Source organism: Solea senegalensis, linkage group LG5 (assembly GCF_019176455.1).
Source record: "Solea senegalensis isolate Sse05_10M linkage group LG5, IFAPA_SoseM_1, whole genome shotgun sequence".
Lineage (NCBI taxonomy): Eukaryota > Metazoa > Chordata > Actinopteri > Pleuronectiformes > Soleidae > Solea > Solea senegalensis.
This window is the reverse complement of record NC_058025.1, coordinates 25,122,708-25,146,435: the sequence shown is the minus strand read 5'-3', so window position 1 is coordinate 25,146,435 and position 23,728 is coordinate 25,122,708. Positions and strand designations below refer to the sequence as shown.

The 23,728-nt window shown below is 41.4% G+C and overlaps 1 protein-coding gene across 10 annotated transcripts in view; it reads left to right on the top strand.

Annotated features, from left to right (window-relative positions):
• Positions 1 to 23,728, top strand: part of ncor2 (nuclear receptor corepressor 2) — a 79,665-nt gene that overhangs the window by 9,198 nt on the left and 46,739 nt on the right. For all 10 annotated transcript variants that reach the window (XM_044026159.1, XM_044026160.1, XM_044026157.1 and 7 more), the window contains exons 2-5: positions 9,315 to 9,514; positions 10,236 to 10,348; positions 16,696 to 16,873; positions 21,227 to 21,409. In XM_044026159.1, coding sequence (XP_043882094.1) covers positions 9,407 to 9,514; positions 10,236 to 10,348; positions 16,696 to 16,873; positions 21,227 to 21,409 — 582 coding nt within the window. In that variant the 5' untranslated portion in view covers positions 9,315 to 9,406. The remainder of the gene's footprint in view (positions 1 to 9,314; positions 9,515 to 10,235; positions 10,349 to 16,695; positions 16,874 to 21,226; positions 21,410 to 23,728) is intronic.

Below are 23,728 nucleotides of genomic sequence, written 5' to 3'. Positions count from 1 at the left end.
TTCTCACATGCACCCGACACTCTACACACACATACACTCTCAAACCATCTCATGCATAAATGGAAGCTCTGTGAGGCTGCTGTCACGAGGGACAAACGGAGGCTCTTGGGTTGCACACTTCCGAGTTTGTGAATAATTAAGTAGCAGTGAGGAGGAAGGAAGTAGGTCAGTCCAGCACACAAGTGCTCCTCAGATTTATTTCCTCCTCTCAGGATGGAGAGCTGAAAGTCAGGTGGGCTTTAATAGCAGAGTGGACAGAGTGAAAACAAACAAGTGTTTGGCTTCATGCCAGCCAATAGTATATGCTAAGTGTTGTTGTTAATGTTGTGAGTTTAATATTTGGACTTTTTCATTTGTAGCTTATTCAATCATGTGCATTTTTGCAGACATTTAATTTGGGGTATTTTGATTTATTGCCTTGTGACTTCAAACGACATGATTGACTGTCTGGATTGACATGTCTCCACCACATATAGTTTATTTTAAGTACAGTTTGATGTTCCATGACCTCTGCCATGTACTGCTTCTTATCTGATGGACAGGTGACGCGTTCCTGTACAGGTTTACACCAAATACCCTCACCTCATCCTACTCTCATATATCAGGGCTTGACGCTGTAGTAGCAGATCATTTAGGAGCACATCCAAAGATTTTTGGGGCACAATGAAAATGTATCAAATTGTAAAAGGATACAAGGAAACAGAACTTTGAAAAATGCTTTATTAATTTAGGTTTTTAATGATTTCAAACCTGTAACTGTTACATAGAGCTTGGTGAGGACGGAAAGGAAACCAAACTACACACCGCTGCAAAGTATATCAGTCCTCCAGCAGCATTTGTAATCAGGTTTCCTGTCCTGCGGTGAGCTCAGCCAGCGGTGTTACCTCGCCACAGCTGACTCATCAGATGCGCGTCCCGGGAAGTGCATGCCCGCCCAATTTGTCACGCTACACGATGCTGTCGCGTTTCAAATGGGAAAGGAAACGCGGTTTCGCACCCTGGACAGGCCACATATTACGGTGTAATGGTTCAAAACATTAGTAAAAGTTTTTCAGCCGATCCTAATTTTAAACAATTATCAATTGATTATTAATTGATTAATCGATTACACAACTATTTTGATAATCGATTAATCGGTTTGAAGCTTTTTTCATGATTAATACAAGATTTCCGATTGTTTAAGCTTCTTAAATGTGAATATTTTCTTCTTTTCTTTGCTCTGGATAACAAATCATTAAAAGTGAATAATTTTGGGCACTTTTTTTTTAAACATTTTGAAATCAAAATGGACTATCAATATGAAGTATTTACACATTGCATTTAATATTTGATGTGGGCAGTAGTTTGTTGTCTGTTTTTTAAGTGGGGGGAAATGACTTGTATTGTGCACACAAGTTATTTGCAGCTACGAAGTAACCTGGATAATGGCTGGCTAACTTCCCTGAACAGATAATATTATTGCCTGTTAGACTCTGTAGACACAGCGCTTGTATTTGCTTAGGCAAATGCTGGGAGGTGTCAGGGTGCTGCTGAAGTCAACTCAACTGTATGGATTTGACTTCACAAGCAGAAGTGTTTGCCCCGTCTGTGTACAGATTTATCGGTAAATAGAAACATTGGTGCATCCTAGGACTGCTAGGACTGGCACTTTTTTGAAAAATCAAGTTTGAATTAATTTATAAGGCTCGGTAGTAAAGTAGAATACCCCCTCTCCCTGCGCCGCTGTCACCGCTCCACCAATATGCTACAAACATCACAGATTTCATGACTTCATTATTTCATTGTCATTTTAATAATTGTTCATTTTGTAACTGTGCCGCTAGTGTTGAAGTTTCCATAACCTACAGCAGTACAGTAATCCACATTTTACTCATTTGCTTAATTCATTAACTTCTTAATTGGCAAGACGGACCAAATCTTGGACGTTGTGAATCAACATAACATTTGTTTTAATGAACTATAATTATGAGTTATTATAACAGGAAATGTGTTGTCAGTCTGTGTTTGTGAATAGAAGGAGTTGGTTTCAGAGCCTCCAAGGTTGAAGGGATTGGTACTCATACTTGGCTGAAGCCTTGTGTGAAGGCCACAGTTGTATGGCAGCCAGCAGGGAGAGGGAGAGGGAGGGTAGAGCCTTATGTAATTTCACACAGTGTCACCGAGGCAGCAGGCAACAGGGGAGCAGGCAGGAAATCCAATAGCTGCTCTGTTGTCCAACATGAATACTGCTGGATTACCACATCTGGAAGCACACACCAGCCAATAACAGGCACCGTTCGTCTATCGCCTGCTCTTGTGCATCTCAGAGTCATGCCAGTAAACACAACCGGCGACTAGTGCCTCACTCACTTTCTGCTAAGCATCCTCCTTTGCTTGGTCTTGCTTAGGGTTGCAGTTGACGATTGAGAATATCACGTGGAGCGTGTTTGCAACGGAAGACGGTGCCTGGAATTTTTCCATCTTTGCAGGATTCAGGAAGTGAAACTAAATTTGCATCAACTGGCATGGACTTGTATGTAATGTTAATGTGCATAAAAGATGGTCACTTTTGGTTTGAATGCACCATAACAGCTTTGACGCCTTTTCTGTTTTGTCCACCAGCTGTGATATGAAAACATCACACAAACCTGCCTGTGTGAGATACAAATAGCTGTACTATTTTGTTTTTGAATTTGTTTTTTTAAAGGTAACGAGACTATCCAGACAATATTTCATTATGCTGCTGGTCAATAAAACACCTTCCCATTCCCTTCTCTTCGAGTATAATCCGAATTACAAATTAGGTTATGACCACAATCTGTCATCATTGGTTGCAGTTGGTGTTGTGTTTTGTTTACGTCTCAGCTCTACTTCACGATAAGCCTCCATTGCTGTTATTGTCATTAACGTTACAGGAAGTGTTCAGTCAGATTGTAAATGAAAAGTGTGACAAACTGCGGTTAAGGGACTAATTACAGCTGCGTCAAAGCTGAGTGGGCGTCTTCAGTTTGTGATCTTGTTTTGTTGTGACCGCAGAGTTCCTGTCTGAAAGTTGAGGGGAGGTGAGGTGACATCAGCTGGGCCTGTTGGGATGTTCTGTTTCTCTTTGGTATTAACAGTAATGCTCTTGGCCACAGTACTTGTCTGCCACAGAGGCAATAATTACATCACTTGCTTGTTGAATTATATTTGACTAACCAGATCAAATGAGATGAGGGTCGTTACATTACAAAAATACAAGCTTGTGATTGTCTTGTCTGCCGTGTTTGAAGTTCAGCGTGTACCTACAGTAAAGTATGTTACGTTAGTGTTTGGCTGTGTAAAGGGCAATGCACTAGGGTTTGGCAGAACTGAGTGTTTTTCCTGCCGTTGGTCAATTTAAAGGCGCCTGCTGCCGTCGCCCTCCCATTTTAACTGACTGTGACTTTCTCTTCTTTTTCTTTCTCATTTGTTATCGACCACCACGTTTTAGTTGCATGATATCCTGCTTAATGCATTATATTACAGAGAATCCCGTTTGACAAAACGGATGAAACAAAAACTGGGCGAGGTCGTGTGGAAAGGCTGTAGTTTTTCCACTGTGCCTGTCGTGTGTGGGGCTTTGCTCACAGGATGATCCTAGAAAAGTTCTTTGTTTCCATGTCAAATTTAGCTGGATGAAGAGAGAGAAGGTGGGTGGGAGAAGAGCAATCAGCAGTGGCACATGCGCTTTAAAGCAGATGGAGATGGATAGGGTTGTAATGGCTTATGTTGGCCTCCAAAATGTGTAATTTGCTTTGAATAGGGTAGCATGTGACTTTTTTTGCTAGGTGGTTGTTGAATTTAATCCACAGGTTATTAAGGGTCCGTGCACATGAGGTGTTTAGGTTTTTTTGGAGCCATTAAATCCTGGAAAACGGGACAAAGTGAAAATAAATCTTAGAAAACAACCATTGCGTTTTCATCTACGCAACCGATATACTACTTTGGGGAAATGACATATTCACTGTTGCTATTTTTTTGTTGTCTTCTGGTGTTTTGGAGATTTTTTGATCGAATTATGACCTTTGTTTTCTTTGCTTTAGTCGCCCTGGCTTGGTTCATTCTGTCTCTGTTTTGTAAAGAATACTTGCTGAAATAAAGCTTTATTTTTTAAAACATTTGTACACAGAGTGCATGCTTTATGCCCCATGTCTTCCTCTCTGTTATTGGTGTATAGGCCTAGCTTATGTACTACAGCATTTAGAGTTGTTATGGAGGATTTTGTGTAGATGAAGACGTTTCTTTTCACTCCATTTTGTAAATATGCCAAAGTGACCTTTAATTTAATTTCTGACTCTCTGATTTTTTTATATGCATTTTCAAAGAAACCACTGTCCTATATTCAGCATCAGATCAGACGGGAATGGTCTGTCTGGAGGATGTGCGTATCTCAGAGGCGGGACTGAGAGTGCATACATATACTGTATTGTCTATGGAGAAAACACGATAAATAAAGCTTTGTCTGTGTCACTTAACGCAGTTTTAAGATCATTCGAGGCAAGGAATTTGTTTAGAATTTAAGAAATGCCGCTTATGTATCAAGAAATTACACATTTATAGTTTGGCAGTGATGTTGAGGTGAAGGGTGCCTCTGCTTTTCCTATTGAAATGAACCGCTGGCTCAGGAACTTATTTTTTAAGACGGTATTGAGGATGAGGGTGGGGCGAGTGAAAGGGTAATAAGTGAGCAAGGGCCTGTTTATCCTGGGCCCTTCAGTAATGAGGCTCCAGGGAGATAAATCCTTATGAGACCTGACAGGGTGCCACATTCCTAGGCTGAGAGTCCTAGCAGCCCCCTCCCCGGAGCACAACTCTCTTGGGTACTGCTTCATAGATGTTCTGATGTTCCCAAACCAAGCCTTATGCCCCTTAATGTACACTCGGCTGCTTTTTCACAGCGGCTCCATGGCTTTAGAATGGAGACATACTAAAGATCTCTGTGTGACGGGTTCATACATCAACATGTTATTTTCTGTTTAAAAGCCCCCTCTCAAAACCGTTTTTATGGATGCAAATGTAACCATTCATTATTGCCGTAGCACGATCGGATAGATCGCAGCCCTGCTATCTTATCTAATCAAAAATATGTCACACACTGTTGATACTCACACTCTGCTGGAGCTGCTTTGTCATGTATCAAGGCAGACCTGACGGAGATTTGATTAACTGTTTCTGTCAGTGGAATTAAACTGTTGTTTGAAGTCAGCCTCCTGCGCTCCTTGGCAGGCTGGAAGCTCTCTGTGTCCTCGGTTCTAGTATTTCTACAGCCATTCCTAAAATGGAGAGGGGTGGCAGGGAGGTGGGAGGGGGGTTGGCTTGCACCTCTAGGCTGAGAGGGGGTGGGGGGAGGAGGAGAAGGAAAGCACACTAGAGTGAGAGTGAGAGAGTGAGGTGAGTGAGTTCATGCGTAGTGTTGGCAGCGAGCCATCAACTTGCCTGTGGGTGTCTGTAGCAGCGCCAGTGCATGTGTTTAGCCTCTCGTCTGGAAGGCCCCATTCGCCTCAGTGTTTATGTCAAGGCTCTCTCATTGTTTTGGCCCTCTCATCTTGATTCAGGTTTTTTGTTTTTTGTCCTCTGCAGATCTTATGACTGCCTTCAGATTCGTCTTCCCCTTTCTCAGGGGAATATCTGTACTTGAGTGTCATCAAAGAGAGGTGTCTGAGGAGTAGTGTGGCTTATCTCACCCTCTCTTTGTTTTGCTGGCCCCCTTTTTTGCCCTTTTGTTGAGTTGGTATGTCAATATCGTGTGAGTTTTTCTGACCAAAAATGACTTTCTTGAAAATATTCAAACGCCACAGTTCAGACTACTTGACACAAAGGCAAAGAGTCTAGTTGCTATGAGACTTTCAGCAGTGTTTTCCTGCCCAGTGGCCCATCTAAGCCCATGTTAACAGAACTCCTCTGTTACTTAAAAGCAGTGCTATGTGCAGCCCTTTTTGCGTAAACTGAAATCAAGTGACACTCTGTGTTTGTGGCAGTAGTGGAGGAGGCAACAGGAGCGGGACAGTGGTGCCTCTTTTTGTGCAGCAATAGAGATTGGTACTCTATCATGCATTGTCCTGTGCCAACAATGTGCTGTACACATGCGATGGCTATTTGTACATGCAAATACATTACTGTCAACGTAGATGTGCATGTGATGTGTGCACAAAGATGAGCATGTGCTCCCTTCCTGAATGAAATGTGCAGTTCTGTAAAGATGGGTTCGAGTTCATCGGTGAAAATACGTTCGCCGGGGGACTCGTCGACTGTCACGATTGTCGTTCGTTGCAGAAATATTATGGAATCCCGCTTACAGATGGAACAGGAGAAACAAAGAATAACCGGTACCCACGTGTGTGAAAGCAGCTTGTGCCGATTGGTCTATCGATCCTTTTAAGGGATTGTATACCAATAAAATCAATATTTATTATTAGATGTCCAATGTTATATATCCCCTATCTCTGTGCTTTTTTTTATATTTTGTTGACAGAATTGCTCAGTGATGAAGTGCTGCGACTTGAAGGGGGAGAGATTGTCTGCGGCTCATCGAAATGGCAGGAATACTAATCTCTCTGTTGGCAGGAGTTGCTAGTATTAGTCCAGCTATTACGAGCATATGCTTTTTTTTGGCCGCCTGCAAATACCACAGTGATACTTGAAGATCCTTGAAAATCCACACATTTATTCTCATTCCTGATTCAAACATCATTTTGTGGGATCAACATACTGTTCAGCTCACTAAGCCGTCGAGCAGTGCTCGGTTAACTGGACGCTCTAAATTGCCCGTAGGCGTGAGTGAATGGTTGTTCGTCTCTCTGCGTGTTTGCCCTGTGATGCGGAACTGTCCACGGTGTGCCCCCGCCTTTCGCCTTATGTCAGCTGGGATTCGCACCAGCAGCCACGTCCCCCACACGCCGAGTATAAAGTGGCAGGCAACGAATGTTGGAATGAACCTCGAAATCAACAAAGCGTATTAACAACAATACAATCTATTCTTTTCATGAGGAAGTTAAGACGTCCAGCATGTTTGTCAGACCTCATCAAAACACACTGTATGTTTTGTTGTGTTGGTTTACAGGCAAACATTTCAAGCTTTAGCTAAAAAAAAAAGACTTTCACATTGAATTTAAATCAAATTGTGGTTTCTTATGCTTCCAAGTAACTTAATACTTTGCATGTCTTTCATGTCTCAACAAGGCAATAGCAACGATTCTTTCAATACCACACAAACGAACAACACACACCAGCTATTGTGTGTACTTTTATTGAAGTGCAACAGCCGGCAGTCTAATTTCTCAGAAAGACAGACAGGAGTGACTCCTGCTGTAGTTTTAACGTATCATATAACATGGGTGCCAGTGCTTATGTTGGAACTATAGACTTTCTGTATTTCCGTGTTAATGTTGTGTTACATTGTGTTGCATATTTAATTTTCCCCTAGTTCTGGCCCCCTCATTTTTCAGTTACATAATCATATTGCTGTTACCGTAACAGATGAGTGTTGACCTAACTGCACAACAGATACATTTGTATTTTAGTTATTTTTATTGCTCAGCCCTACAGTAGATGTTATATAACCAACATTTCATGAATTTAATTTCCAGAGAACCATACACATCACATTTGTGTGCTGAAATAAGCATTACATCACAGTTGCTTTACCAGTTAATGCAAACACTTATAATGTTTTAATGCACACATATGGCATGTATACTATTTTGTGTTGTTCAGCCTTTAAAAATGTACTATTGCATCAATGAACTCTATAAGGAAGTTAGTTCCAAATTGAGCACTGATTTATCAACAATTTATCAGGAACTTAGACAATTAGACTTATGTTATTTATAGTTATTATATATAATATGATTAGATGAAGAGAAAATCCTCATACCAACACATAGACTACAATATTACAGCTCATGACTTGGAGGAGGAATAATTTAACCCAACATTTCCCTGACAACAATCATTGTGTGAGCTAATGCTGGTTTATTTTCTTATTTTTGCAACAGCAGGGGTGTCGGGGATGATGTGTGACAAAACAATAGTAGCAAAGTTAAAAAGGCAGTTCTTCAGAATGGTAGCGGTCTGGAGAATGTAGGAGAGTCATGGTTGACGTGGTTGGGTCACATACAGAGGAGGGATTGTGATTATATTGGAGAAGGATGTAGAGGTTAGGGTTAGACTATAGAGAGGGTTCATTGATGTTGTGTAGGATAGAAGAGAACTCAAGAAATAGGCAAAGATGGAGGCAGATAATCTGCTCTGACGACCCCTAAAGGGAGAAGCTGGAAGAAGAAGATGAAGATATTATCATTTGGAAGGCAAAAAAAACGAGTCACTGTGATTTCATTACTTAATTTGAAAAAAAAACTGAATAGATAATTGCCAAAAAGAGTGGCGTAACAATCCGTTTCTGTGACAGAAGTCCTGCTTTTTGGTCCCGTGTTCTGCACAGCATTCACTGTCCTGTCCATGTTTGTCTGTGGTACATTAATGCCGCGTTCCTGACTGCATCAGCGCCATGTGTGTGACTTCCACAGAGCGGGTTTGTTTTTGCACAGCAAGATGAAAACAGAGACCAACATGAAATGCCAGTACATCACACAGCTTACCCAACAGTAATGTTTTGTCCATGTGTGCTGTAATCTGAATAGTTACAGTCACCGTAATTGGATTATAGCCCTTTCTTCTTGCTACTTTGCTACTGCGCAGCATCAACATTTAGCTCGTGTGGAGAATGTGGATAAGCACTACCACTTGGTGCATTCTGCTTGTAACTTGCATCATTCTCGGTCAATATATGACACACTTCTTGTAGATGAGGACATTACAAGCATAATGTCACCTGGAATTAAAATCTATTCCCTGACTCGAGGCCTACGTCTCTATCTGCTGCTGAGTTATTTATGTTTCCTCTAAAGCCCCATTAAATTCGGAGTATTTTTGGTTTACCAGCTCGCTGCTTGATTTGGCCGACCTCTGTCTGTGAGCCCTCAGTGTGAGGACACTCGGGACAGTGGGCCATTCAGTAAGCAGTGAGAGCAGCGTCCAGTCTAGCAGGTGCAGGCACTCTCACTCCATTACTAGGAGCAGGGGAGGAGGGAGCAGCTGTGGTAGGGAGGTGATGACATTTTCATATCCGGAGTGGACTGACGCACACTTTCATCAGAAACTGCTGTGGAAGTTCTAGCTAAGAAACCTCCCATTTTATCGAGGAAACAGTTGCAGACACGTTTTATGCGTTCTTCGTATGAAGGTGATCGATGAACCTGCGGTTGCTCAACAATTACCAAACCAATTTCTCACGGCTTATATGTTTTTCTCTACAGGTTTCTGGCTAAGAGAGAGCGGCTGATAATGCCCGGCAACTGCTCTGCAACCACACCCACTTCCTGGTTGTAGAGGAAGCGGCTGTGCCAGCATGTCCTCTCACCCCCAATCTGTGCCTCCGGGCCGGAGGACTGGACTGGACACACGGCACCTGCCGAATCCCGCCAGTCTACCGCTGCAGCTGCAGCGGGCGCACACGGTAAGAGGGCCCGGCACACGATGCGTTCAATGACACCACCTAACGACAGGGACTTTGATGTCGTCGCCGCAGTTCAGAGTCTGCCTGCTTTGCTGGAAAATTGGTAAACATGGTATTACGCTGGACCGTTGGAGAGGGTCTGACCTCAGGGGGCCCCGCTGGTATTTTTCCAACAGAAACATTCCAAGGTTCCAATGTTGTGCACACAGATCCCTCATTACAAGTTTGAGTTGAGGGTTCATGTTAGCGTTGTGGAGTCACCTTAAGGCTTTGCAGTTACTTCCGTCCACATCTCCTAATTATCAAGATTATGTTCTCCTACACATCACCCAAAGCACACAAAGAAGAGACCTGTCGGTGATGTGGTGATGAGGTTCATCATGTGACCTCTAGTGTTTGCAAGGCTTTTTTTGTGTTCTTACACGGCGGTAAAATCTATGGGTTAGGATCCCCACAGCTGCACATGTAGTTAATCCGACCGGTCCCTCTTTTCGTCACATTCACAAGGAGATGAGAGGTGATGGGCTGTGTCCTACAGCCCCTAATAGACAGAGGTGCAAGTTTACAGTAGCTGTATGTGTTACCCATACTTGACATGAGAAAAGAAGAGGGAATGACTGGATATTATGGGAAATGTAGGGAAAAAAATTGTATATTTTTAGGTTTTATTCCTAAGGAGAAAGTGTAAACGCTGAAATGTGTTTTGTCATTTGTGTTGCAGGAAGTGGGATTGGTGGACTACCACTCTCATGCCAGGGATTACAGTTCTCACCTGGCCCAGCCACATCGCCGCCGACCGTCCTTACTTTCAGAGTTTCAGCCTGGGAATGAGAGGTACGTTCACCCTGCTCATATTTCAAGCCTCCTATCGACGGCGCTGTGCGTGTGCGTGCCTGACGTTTTCACATTGCCTCGTTTACTGGACCCTGTTGTCATTTATTACACATCAATATAGGACCGTTAAAATCTCATACCATTACACATTACACCGTTTCCTTCACTGTGTAAATTGGGGCCATGTCCTCACAGATGGAAGTTGCAGTAGCAGCTGCCTTTATCCTTTCATCTTTGTGATTCTTTGCCATATGGCGCTGCGGGCAAAAGCTTCTCGCAACTTCTGAGGTTGTGGAGTTAGTTTTTGGGGCTCTCGACAGCACTCCAGTGACTTTCGTATGCGTACTGTCTATACTGTTCGACATTCTCGGGTAGCTGGTGAATAGGTTGGCGCCTTTAGAGTCTCTTGTCGACCAGTCCTCGGTATAATTTGTCCCAGCATGTTTTCTTTCTGTTCCCGTCTGATCTAAAGCTGAATGAAAATAAAAACATCATTATATAACAGGATTATATAATTGCTGTAAATCTATATTATATAAATCCTATTCATTATTTGCAGATAACGTGGGATATTTTTTTTTTTATATGCCTGATGCATACTGTGACATTCACTCAGTCAGTGTGAGGATTATGTAACACTCGCATGATAATGTTACCATGGTCCCTTTAATGTGTGTGTGTTCCTGAATCGCGACGAGCGCGGGACGACGACGCATGCTGAACGCCTCTCAGTGACTCGGGCAGATTATCACTGGGGTGTCGGGTCTTGGACCAACCAATGTTGTGTATTATTAATACACCGCCATGCTTTTTTGAGGATGTGTCTCGATGAGTACTCGTGAAAAATAAATGCGCGTTGCATGAATTTTGCATGAGCGTTTGAGCATCGCCAAAAGGATAGTTATTCTCATGGCACATTTTTGCATATATTAAAACACACAATGTGCGAAAGAAAACAAATAGAGAGAGATTTTGAAAACAAAAACTGGATTATTTATTACAACACTTGATAAACATAACAAACAATGTCAGCAAAATAAATCAATGGATACAGCTTTCTCATTCTGTAACTATGTCAATTACATATGTAAATGACAAATTATTTGTCATTATTAAAATGATCTGACTTCCTGCCTGTGCTCTAAATCAGAAATTAAATAACAAAAAAACTTAAAAACGAAGCAACATTTCTCCTTTCTGTAACAAAACACTGTTTAAGCAGAACTAAATTCCATTGTGGGGATGATTTAAGCTTAGGAAACAAACATGCTGTCTGTGCCATAAACTACAAATAACCACAAATAAGTAACACATCTTCAGAAACACCAACGTGTCCACACAATGCTCTGTGTGTGTTGTGGCTGCTGGGGCTGAAGCACACAAGTAAATAGTTGCCAAACCCGGGCCAAATTAGCCGGTAACGTCATGTGAATTAATAATAATGATATATATATATGTATGTATGTATGTATGTATGTATGTATGTATGTGTATATATGTATGTATGTATATATGTGTATATATGTATGTATATATGTGTATATACATATATATGTATATATATGTATGTATATATGTATATATATGTGTATATACATATATACATGTGTATATGTATATATGTGTATATATATATATATATATACATATATACATGTGTGTATGTATGTATGTATGTATATATATGTATATATATATATACTTGTACATATATATATATATATATATATATATATATATATATATATATATGTGTATATATATATATATATATACATGTATATATTAATAATAATAGACAATGGCAGTAGGCCTCTCCTCCATGCCCCACTTAAGCTGTTGAACGGGCATGGACATGTTCGACGTGTTGCCGTCACTCTGGGAATTTTTAAAGGTTAAACAGTGTGAGTCTTGTCCACAACGAGATTACCATCTCTGTTTTCTACTCATCTCTGTAACCGAAATGCTCCCATACGCTGCTGACTTAAAGGAGCGAGGAGGGTCGGTAACTTTGTTTTTAGCCATGTTTCCTCCTCACCTCGCGGTGTTGAACTTACATTGTTTTTTAAAAAAAATAAAATTAAAATGAATAAATAAATAAAAACAACATACTTAGTATTGGCATGTTGCCGCAGCTAACGATTATATTCATCATCGATTAATCTGTTGAGTATTATCTCGATTTATTGGTCCATGAAATTTCATGTAATGTAGAAAAATATTGATCAGTCTTTGTCAAACCTGGAAATAATGATGTTATCCAATGTCTTGTTTTTGTCCACAAACCAAAATGATTCTGTTTTAATGATTTCTTTTGTTTTGTGGAGCAAAGAAATGAAGAATATTATTCACATTTAGGAAGCTAAAGCGATCAGAAATATTGTTTTAAAAAAAAAACTTAAATCGTTTATCAAAATAGTTGACGATTAATTTAATAATGGATTAATAATAGATTATTCAAGTAATTGTGTATTAATGATGAGCATAACCTAACCCTCAGTGGTCATGTGTACACAGACAGAGCAGAACTAAACACCAAGCTGGTAATATGCTACCCACCACCTTACCAGCTTCTAATTTACTGGCAATTTTCATTTAATTCCACATGCTATGACAGTCCGGCATAGTCCTGACTCCTGTGTGAGCCGATCGCACGCGGATTGCACTAATTTCAGATTTAGACGCCTCCAATCCGTCCTGAATGCTTCTTCAGGTCTGTTTTTTTTAAACAAAAAAACACTCGGAGGTGTGATGGAGATGCGTGCGGCTGCATTCCTGAGCATGCATGAACACAGTCTGTCCTCGGGATGCGTGACATCTTCTCACCTGCTGCATTTCCCATTATAACATAATTTATTTGTAGCCACTGCCACCGTATTCATTTCTTTTTTTTCTGGTTTACTTCTTATTTTACTATTATTTATTCAATTTGTTTTATTATGTATCCAGTCCAGAGTATGTTCAGTGTGAATCTGTTGATGATGTTTTGTCAGCAAATGAATGCCAGAAGCCACCACTTTTCCACCACTTTAAGTTTCCTCTGTGCTCCTCCACTAGTCTTACAGTAAGAGGAGTGAATCATAAGTGTAGCTGTCTTCCTGTTACATTACTAGTGTTTTGTCTTAATAATCAGAAATAATCATCGTCTATGAGAAAAAAATAAACTAGAGAATGAAATAATCATTAGTCGCAGCCCTCATATCAGGCCCTGAGCATTCTGTAATCATGGCCTTGGCAATCCTTCAATCTGTCTTTGATGCGCGCTTGTCTTTTTCATTAGTCTACATTTGTAGAAGGGTCGTGATTGTTCACGTTGTCTTTTGAAAATGAAAGAATGTGAACTTCTTTCTTAAAAAGAAAATGCTCTAATAGTCTTCTGCTTTTATTTCAATTTTCCACTACACAGTTTTGTCACGGCTGGACTGTATTCATGTTTTTTTTTGCTTTTCCATTAGCGACAGTACCGAGATTCCAAGTGAGCTGAGCCAATACATGTGACGCCAACAGACTGCTGTCGTACTGCAGATTAGTTAAAATCTTAATATTTAACAGAGGAGTCCGGTGTGTTCAGTGACCGCGCTGCCGAAAACTGCCGTATTCCGGTTCAGTGACCGCGCTCCGGTCATGCAGGAAGTACTGAACCGTTGTGTGGACAAATCTGTTTAATTACCTGAGTCTAATGATTCAGTTACACCAAAAATAAACTGCTTTGTGTGTCGCAGTTTGGCGGCGGTTGGCTCCGCCCACACTGAGGAGGGATTATAGTAATGGAAAACGATACCGAACCGAGTAGAGCAGTGATGGAGCTGTGGAGTGGAAAAGTGCCATTAGTTATTTGTTTCATCCTTCTCTTTACTCCAGGCTATATCTCTTTCCAGGATCACCCAGGCCACTCGAGAAAGGGAGCGAATACATTTTATAGCAGCAAAATAACATAACAAATATGGTGCAGTAATACAAACACGTTTTCTGAAATAATTCCAAAAAATTTCAGTTCCAATGCCACGTTAATCTGTTGAATTAATGCATCCTGTAACGGCTGAAATGGTTATATGATTTTGTTGTTTAATTTACTATTTAAAAACCTCCCAAAACAAACAGTTTAATCTCATACTATATTCAATGCAGATTTAGGTTATCACTGGCCCCATGTTTAATTAAGTCTATTGTCTAGGATCAGTGAACGTGGACAGCACAGGTTCCCTTCCCTCCATGCTCCATTCCTTTCTTTTCCACCCCTTTTTTTTTTTTACAAAAGCTGTGGCGCACACAGCTCATCTTCGCTCGCTTCGCCGTCCCTGCACCGCACACAGCTGCGGAGCGGCTCCTCTGGGCGGACAGCCACACAAATGCCATAGTTCTTACACAGTAATCGGGGGTTCTATCAGCACACATGAGCTGTGTTCTTGTCAAAATGGGACCCGGGCCAGCAAGAAAGTGATAGAGCTGTTGTATTGCGGTGCCTCCTTCCCACTCCCGCCCCCCATCCACACATCTCTTTCTCTCCTCCTGCAGACAAATCCTCCCCAGGGATCAGCTTATTCAGCATGCTCAAAAGAGGTAGAGGGAGAAGGAGAGAGGGAGGAAGAGGGGTGGGATGGTGGTAGTGGGGGGTGAGTGGACTGGAGCTTGATGATGCGATTATGTAAGTGCCAGGCCTCTATGGAGATGAGGAAGTGTGTGACTGAATGAGTCAGATAAATGTGTTCGGGGGGAGCAGCAGTCACACACCGGCTCGGCATTAACATTAACCCCCAAATTTTCATCTTTCTATCAAGATAGACACACAGATCATCGCTTTGGTACTTTGAACGCGCAGATCGTTCGAGCGAAATGACATCTCTGTCATGTGTGAAGCCATGTGGTGCCGTCAAAGAGGACAGGTCTCATTTGTGACGCCACCACCCCACCAGCACCCTACCCGACAGAGACAGGCTCCATGTGCCAAAGAACAAACCACACACTAGGCCATTGTGGGCCTGGACCAGCAATTATGGTTGTGTTTTCCCTCTTCTTTTAAGAAGCCACTTCCATTTTGACACTGGCAGCAAAGTCACTGACAGTCTGGCATCTGCCTCCAGGGCAAACTTGAGAAAACCGTTCCTCAGAAAGAACAGGGAGCTATTTACATGTGGGCTAATAAAATTTCCCACAGCTAAGTAGCTAGTGCAGTTAACACTGTCATTTGACTTCACACCAAGAGTCTGCTTTACTGCTGCATTCTCTTTGTTGCTGCGTAATTCTCTCCTGAATGTACTAATGAGTGTAATGAATGTGAATTGGTAGCAGATAAAATTACAGTGGGGTGCTTCTCATGGCTGGTTTGTGCATGCAACCAAACATGCTACGTCAATTTTTCTAGCGCTTTTTTTGTTTGTTTTTTTCCCTAACAAAGTTGAGTGACTTTATCGAAAGTCCTATCGAATGTTTTCGATTTTATTTTGTGGAAAACTGCAGTGGAAATGCAGCTATTGACAGCATGCTAATATATAAGACTGACTTTAAATCGCTTTATTTTAAACCAAATGCCAAGGATCTCAGAATTTGACATAAAAACAATAAAGCCGGTGGTGCCCTGTTACTTTTGGAATATTCCTCGTATTGCTTGTAAAGTCGCACACAAATTCCTGCTCTGCCATCCATTCATCCATCTGTTTACCCGTGAGTCACTGGAGCCAATCCCAGTTGACACAGGGTGATAGACCTGGACAGGTTGCCGGGCCAACATACAGGAAGGACCGACATGTTTTTGGACTGTGGGAGGAAAACCCGGGTCTTTTTTGCTGCAAGGCAACAGCACTTACCACTACTTCGCCGTGTGGCCCCCTGCTCTACCGTATTCTTAAATATTTTGAACCGTTATTTGACAGTGAGACAGCTTTTTCCTCTTTTCTCTGCTGATTGACTCATAACTTGTTCTGAATTGGTAGAGAAATGGTCCTCAGTGATTCTGATGAACTGCTGCCATTCGTGTGCCTCGAGCACAACAATACAGATCTAGGTCAACCCGATCTCGGGCTGTAACTGTCATTCTGTGGTTTTCTAAGTGTGTCTTTTGTGCGAGTAAACACAACTTCTATAAATAGGATTTGATGAGGCGTCGGTGTTCACGCTGTGCCAGTGCTCACACCTCTGACGTTCAGTATTGTCTTTGTCTTGGCTCTGATCTCTTCACATTTCATGTTGTTTGACCTCGAGTATCAGTATCAATAAAATTGGTGTGTTTCACTAATGAACGTTCTGAAGTCATCTTGTTTCCTGTAGGTTATCGTGCAGGATCTTTTTCAGTTGCTCTATCTACTCATGTTCTCATTTACATCTATGTTTTGGTTTTTTTTCTGTTGCAGAGGACAAGAGCAGCATATTCGCTATGAACACATATACCTGCCAGAGCCTAGTGCCCACTCCGAGGTGGAGTACGCGGAAGTCAAGCGGCCTCGTTTGGAGATGGGACCGGAGTCCCTGATTAGGTCCTCGTCCCACCGGCCACCTTTGCCTCATGGAGGGGCTGATGATATGGCAAAGGTTAGTTGTCGCAACGATATAAAAATTGTGACGTACCAAGCGGTTTATTATGACATTTCACCTGAAAATAAGTCAAAGCCTTTAGAGGGGGTTACACGTGCACATAAACCTTTATAAAAAAAACCCGGTGGTTTAAGAAGTATATTTTTCCTTCCAAAAATGCTTTAACCGCGTTCACAAGATCTCGCATGAATCTCACAGGGCCTCTCTCAGAGCCACACAGGGTATTATTAGAGATGCTCCACCACAAGTCATGAAAAAGGAGATTTTCTATTGTGAGCATCGGTGGAAAGACTGTGGGAGTTGTGAAACAGAAATTAATAAATAATGGCCCTGACCTAGATTTTTATAGACCTAGGAAAAAATGTGTGAACTGCACAGCAAAAAGCTCTCTCTCATCAGCATAGAACTGCTGATGGGAGAGCTGTCTTGACATTATACCGCGTGCTGTGGACTACCAAGGGAGGTAGACGACCAAGGAATGGTAAATAGATACACCAGAAAAAAAACGCAGAGTCTTAAGCTAGTAAATATTCAGGAATGCCAGTAATTCCCTTCAGAGCAGTGAGGGCTGTAAACCCATTATATAAGTCATGTCAGATGTAATCACTGCATGGAACAAGTGCTCCAAAAGATAGTGGGACAGTGGGGGAGATGCAATTTGAAAATGAGCCAAAGTGCAAGTGTAGAGAGGCACAGATAAAAGGAGGGGAGTGGAAAGGGAGGAGAAAGAAACAAAAGAGTGAGTCGGCCAGTAGTAAGAGACAAAGGAAGCTGGAGCTTGTGCGGATGGTGAATCAGAGGAGGGCAAAAACAACAACTTGCTCCTGAATTCTACACCACGTCCATGTTTTAAAATGAGAGCACGATAGAAGAGGAGTCTCTCGCTAAGTTTCCGTGCACGTCATATTTGCCATGTAACAGTGAGCACTTAGTGTTAAACTTATCCTATGTAGAAATATATGTTAGTAGTTAGTTTTGTTGCTATTAAAATGGTTTTTACCACTAGAAATAGCTTGAAAATGTATTGTGATGTACAAAAAATTAAATTCAATGAGCAGTATTGACGTGTAAGTGTGATTCGACAAACTCACGAAGATCTTTTTAATTAAAGATCCTGTAAATTCAGCATTTCTTGTCTTCACACATCGTGTATGTTAGAGAATAGTGGCTGAGAGTAAAGAATTATGGAGTTAAAACTGAAAATAGTTTCTCTCCAGTAGTCTTTGTGTCTATTTGATTTAGGTACAGAAGAAAATGTTTATTTTCTTGGACTGACGATGTTGTTCCTGATGCTCTGACACTTTTAACTCCACAGCTGGTGGTTGAGTTGTAAACTAATCGGGGACATGTGGGCGACTGTGTCATCGACATTCTCTCCTTTCCAGTAAAAAACAACAACAACAACACACAAAATTAAAATTAAAACTGGGCCAGTAGCCTTCCCTGAAGTCTTTGTTTTAGAGTAGTGTTGACTCCAGATGTAGCACGAGCAACAGTGAACCAAAGACAGAAGCAGCAGCAGCAGCAGCAGCAGCAGCAGTACTACTACTAGTGGTAGTAGTAGTCCACATAGTCAACTATTTTGATAATCGATTAATCGGTATGAAGCTTTTTTCATGATTAAAACAATATTTCTGATTGTTTCAGCTTCTGAAATGTGAATATTTGCTTAATTTCTTTGCTCCAGATAATGAAGAAATCATTGAAAGTGAATCATTTTGGTTTGTGGCCAAAACAAGACATTCGAGAACCTCATTATATCCAGGTTTTAAATTTTTTCAGGTTCTCTGACATTTTATGGACCAAACAATTCATCGATTTAGGAAAATAATCGCTCAGTGCAGTTTAGGTATGGTTTGGATCGGTTAATCCCAATCCTGCTTTGCGTTTCCACTGTGGGGGTACATTCAAATATCTTCGATGAAATAGTGTGTCATGTTAATATCTGTTCAGACTTGACTTTTAGAGAAAGTGACGGCATTAATGGCCAGATTGCGATATCTGCGTCAGTTATGGTAATGGTATCCGTTAGAGCTGCAACTAACGACTATTTTCATAATTGATTAATCTGACGATTATTTTCTTGATTAATCAATTAATGGTTTGGTCTATAAAATGTCAGAAGACCTTAAAAAATGTTGATCGGTGTTCGTCAAACCTGGAAATGGTGACGTTCTCAAGTGTCTTGTTTTGTCCACAAACCAAAATGATTCACGTTTAATGATTTCTTTGTTATCCAGAGCAAAGAAATGAATAAAATATTCACATTAAAGAAGCGTAAACAATCGAAAATCTTGTTTTAATCATGAAAAAAGCTTCAAAATAATTAATCGATAGTCAAAATAGTTGCCGATTAATTTAGTAATTGATTAATAATCGATTCATTGTTTCAGCTCTAGTATCCGCGTGACAGTATAGCTGAGCAATTAATTTAGGAAAGAAGAAGAGCGTGACACTGCGGCACACTGACATAATTCATTTAGAAAGAAACAAAAACAGGTTTCTTTGCGTTCCTTGCAGTGGGCTCAATGTGAAAAATCTTGAACGTTGAAAACAGGATGTCCAGGATGTTTTTATTCACGCGTACGCGACTCAGTCACACAGGCCCGGTGCTTGCTAAACAAAACACACTTACTTACTGGCGGCATTAAAAAAAGCCCAGATGCTACACAGCCTCAGACATCATGCGAGGGAATGTTCTAAATGTAACTGAGGTTGTTGAGGGCATCTAAGCTGTAAGCTGTGCTGGGCCAAGAGCTTAGCTGTTTGCCTGTGACCTTTTCACTCCATGGCATAGGTGTAGTAGCTGTAAATGTGCTGCTGCACTGCTGCCATGAACAGAGGACAGTGTTGGAAAGCATAAGTCTCAGAGTGGGTAGACTACTTTTGACTCCGTAGCTTGGTTCCTTGTTTGTTGGAGACACAATAGAACTATCTTGCAGACACTTTGCCGTTGAATACATTTCAACAGGCAACAACAGTTAAAAACCAAAGAAAGTGAAGTTTTTTTTTTTCAAGATTCTGCTTTGAATCTCTTTCGTGTGACCGTTTTTTGTCCTTATTAGGGATGGGCATTAGATTAAATGTTCTTAACCGATCGTCGGGAGAATTAACGATCGATTATCGATTAATCATGAATATTTTTATATTAAAAATCACTATTTATAGGCTAAAAAAAATCACTGTTAGCTATAAAACAGCCTGCCGATCGTCATTCATTGTAGTCGCAGTCTGCCTACGTCTTATTTATGCATTTATTTATTTCAACTGCGACCCGCCCAAAATTCATCCAAATATTATTTTTTTTCACGCAAAGAAATTCAAGTTTATTTTTCAAGATTCTGTTTTGAATATCTTTCTTGTGACAATTTTTTCATCCTTATTTGCATTCATCTGTAGTGTCTTTTGTGACTGGTCGGCTTTAGCCCTCTAGTGTTTCTTCTTTAGTAAACCTCGAACACCTCCTGGCACTGACCTTTTCCAATCGCAGCATGTCGGCGAGGATGCAATGTGACCCGTCTAACCCAGATTACACTCATTTACATAACCCTCAGTTTAGATGGTTGAAAATAACTCCAACCAAAACCTGGCGTGGGTCACACATGTACACAATTATGGAGGATATAATTGCACAATCATATTCACATACAGTGCACAGAATAGGACCATATATACACACACTGCAGCTGCCGTGTGTGTGTGTATGTTACATAAACTGGTGCATGTAACAGCAGCGTCATTTTCGCTTTTACTCCACACAGGAATGGATCATTGACAGCTGGCTTCAAGCATGGAGGCCTGTTATGCCGTTTTCTAAGTCACCACATGCAAATGTCCAGATTTGTATGTGTAACAAAACATGAGTCACAGCAACAACTTGTGTGGGAGGGCACCAGTGAGTTACAACACATACTCTGCTAAAAACAAGGATTTTTTAGCAGAGTATGTGTTGTAACTCACTGACAAGGAAGCCTGTAACCTCATTAATGAGGCCCAATGACACTGAGCTCACAACTCACTGGCTTTTGTTGTCCAGAAGACTTAATTTAGGATATACAGACTATGTTGGGGTGATTTTTACAGAGTAACCTATAGATCTTACAATCAGAGGAAGAGGCTTTTAACAGCTATGTGACAGAATCAAAATGTGCAAGTTGACTCATCTGACATGGTCAAGATATACTATATGCTCAGACTCACCATCTACTACCATTTTTATCCAAATGTGTTTGGTCTTCTGTTCTCGCTCACACTTCAGATTTTAACTTAATGAATTTGTATAACATTATGAAAAAAATACATACAATTAACAGCAGTCCATGCCACATCTTCTGTGTTGTGCCCATGCAGGATCGTGGGAGTGCCATGGGGAAGCTGGAACCCATCTCCCCCGTGAGCCCCGTCCACATGGACCCTGATTTGGATCTCGTTCCGGCGCGCTTCTCCAAGGAGGAGCTCATCCAGAACATGGACCGCGTCGACAGGGAAATCACGATGGTGGAGCAGCAGATCAGCAAGCTGCGCAAGAAACAGGTCTGCACACCTATTTAGCTCTTTGGTTTTTGTTGATGTATGCAGGGTATTTTTCCAAGGATGGCCCTTAATTATCTCGACCGTGGCTGCCATCATTTAATTTGCAGTCCCTGTTGACATTAGGAGAAAGGCAGGAAACCCTGGACAGGTCCCCCAGTCCAGTCCAGTCCAGTCCAGTCCTAGATTCAGTTTCGAGTCTCCACTTAAAACTAACCTCAGTCTGCGTGCTTTGTGACACAAAACCAAAAACTGCTATTTAAACCAGTGACCTGTTTTGCTTCTTTAGCCCCATTTCCACCAAGTGGTTCAGTTTGGTTCAGTTTGTTGTGGTACGCAATTATGCGTCTTTCCATTGTCCAAGTGTTGAGAAGGGTACCAAAATAACCAATTCATACTGACTTCATCTCCAACACCCAGACTTCCATGCCAAGAAGACACAAAACGGAATGCTGTATGTCCTTCGTTGTTGCTCTTTGTTTACTGTAACTTTCTTCTTTGTGGATGTTATGCTATTTTCGTTGCTGGCACATATTTACCTGCATAGCTACGTGATTTGCGTATCTGGCCCATGCGCTCTGCCGTGGGAGTGGAAATCAGGCTTTTGGCTTTTGTGGCAAAAGCTTTTGTCTAACAATTGAAAAGGGAATAAAGATTGAATGAGTCATCGATTCAGTCAGATGTTATTGCCTTTCATCCATGTGGGAAAGTGGCACAGATGCAGTGTACGTGTTGTTACTAGAAAGCAATGTGTAAAACATTTTTAATTTCGTATGGCGCGTACCGCATGACACGCAGCCATCAGTTGGAATCGGTGTTTTAAGCACGTAGAAGTTATTTTTCATCCACCAGCTGTCGGATGAGATTATGTGCCTGTGTGGTGTCATTCATGTTCATGTCTGCATGTTTTTGAGCCGGCAGTCGTACCTTAAAACACTATCAGGTACCAGAGTTTATTTATCCTTCTTGCTCGTAGATAGCGTGTAGTTCTTTTCAGTAGTAGTTGAGCTTGTTTTAAATGTTTCATGCGCACTCTTCCAGTGTCTACACTCGCCAGATCACCGTTGGCATTTTGAGCAACACAATCTTAAACAGACTTTTCTTTTATAATGGCTGCATTGAGGCTCGTGGCTGTTCTGTGCACGCACTCCTCCAGGCGACTGCTTCTCCCTCTTTCCTTCTCCTCAGCTTTTTATTTAGGAGAAAAGTAGGTTAAAAATATACAAGGCTATAAATAACAACTTTCCTTGGGGAGGAGGAGGATTATGGGGAAGTTTTTTTTTGTTTTTGTTTTTTTTTTTGACTGCTAAACCACTCATAGTCCTGCCTTACTCTCTTCTTTTTGGCTGCCTGCCATGTTTAGTGGAGAAACTGCATGGTTCAGCTCACTCCATCGCACCATAATAGTCGATGAAAAGTAGCATTCGTTTAATTAATCGATGACAGTTCTCTCCACTGCAGCAGCTTGCGCTAACAGAGTCACGTACGTGATACTCACAACATCTTGATTACCAATCCTAAATTGATTTTATGAACCTTCAATAGGTTTCCAAGTTGAAGCCAACTGATGAAATCTGCGGATAGTAACATTTCACCTGCAGAAAACTGTTATCGGAGATGAGCAGGGAGCCCTTTGCTTGAACGTTTTGTATATTACCCTTAATAATTAGAAAGATGTAGTACTAATTGAATCCAGGTATTTTAACAAATTGCATCAGGAAGCAAAATGAAATCCGATTAGTTGTGTGGGGTTGAAACCTGAGTTGCTTATGAGCATAAATCAGCTGAAACTATAGACCCGTCTTTCTGCTCAGACTGCCCTTAAGCATTAAAACATCTGGACTAATTAAGTTGTTGCGTTGGCTAAACTTATTTAAAGATTTGTGGCCGAGTGAGTGGCCGGGTGGGGTTTAAGGCTTAGGTTACTGCCAGCCTGTGTCATGTCAACCAAGCACAGGACGGCTGGTTTATTTTATTTCACTCTGCGGTGGGTTAGGAAAAGGGGGAGTGTCTCTATGGGAATGTCCGTGTTTCCCTCATCAGATGCTTATCCAGGCCTATCATGGCACATGATGATCCATCTCGCAGTGCTCTAATGTGGAGCCTCTAGAGGCCTTCTTACCCCCTTTGAAGCCCCTGACTGGAGATGAGAAGGGGGAGTAGTGGGCTGACATGCTCACCATATAGCACACATCCTAACTTTTTTTATACTAATAACTTCTATAATCAGGCTTTTAGCCAGCAGGGCGTCCGGGCGTCCTGGGGATATAAGAAATTAGACGCCCTACTTTTAGGCAGGATGCCCTAAAGATGCCGGTAACT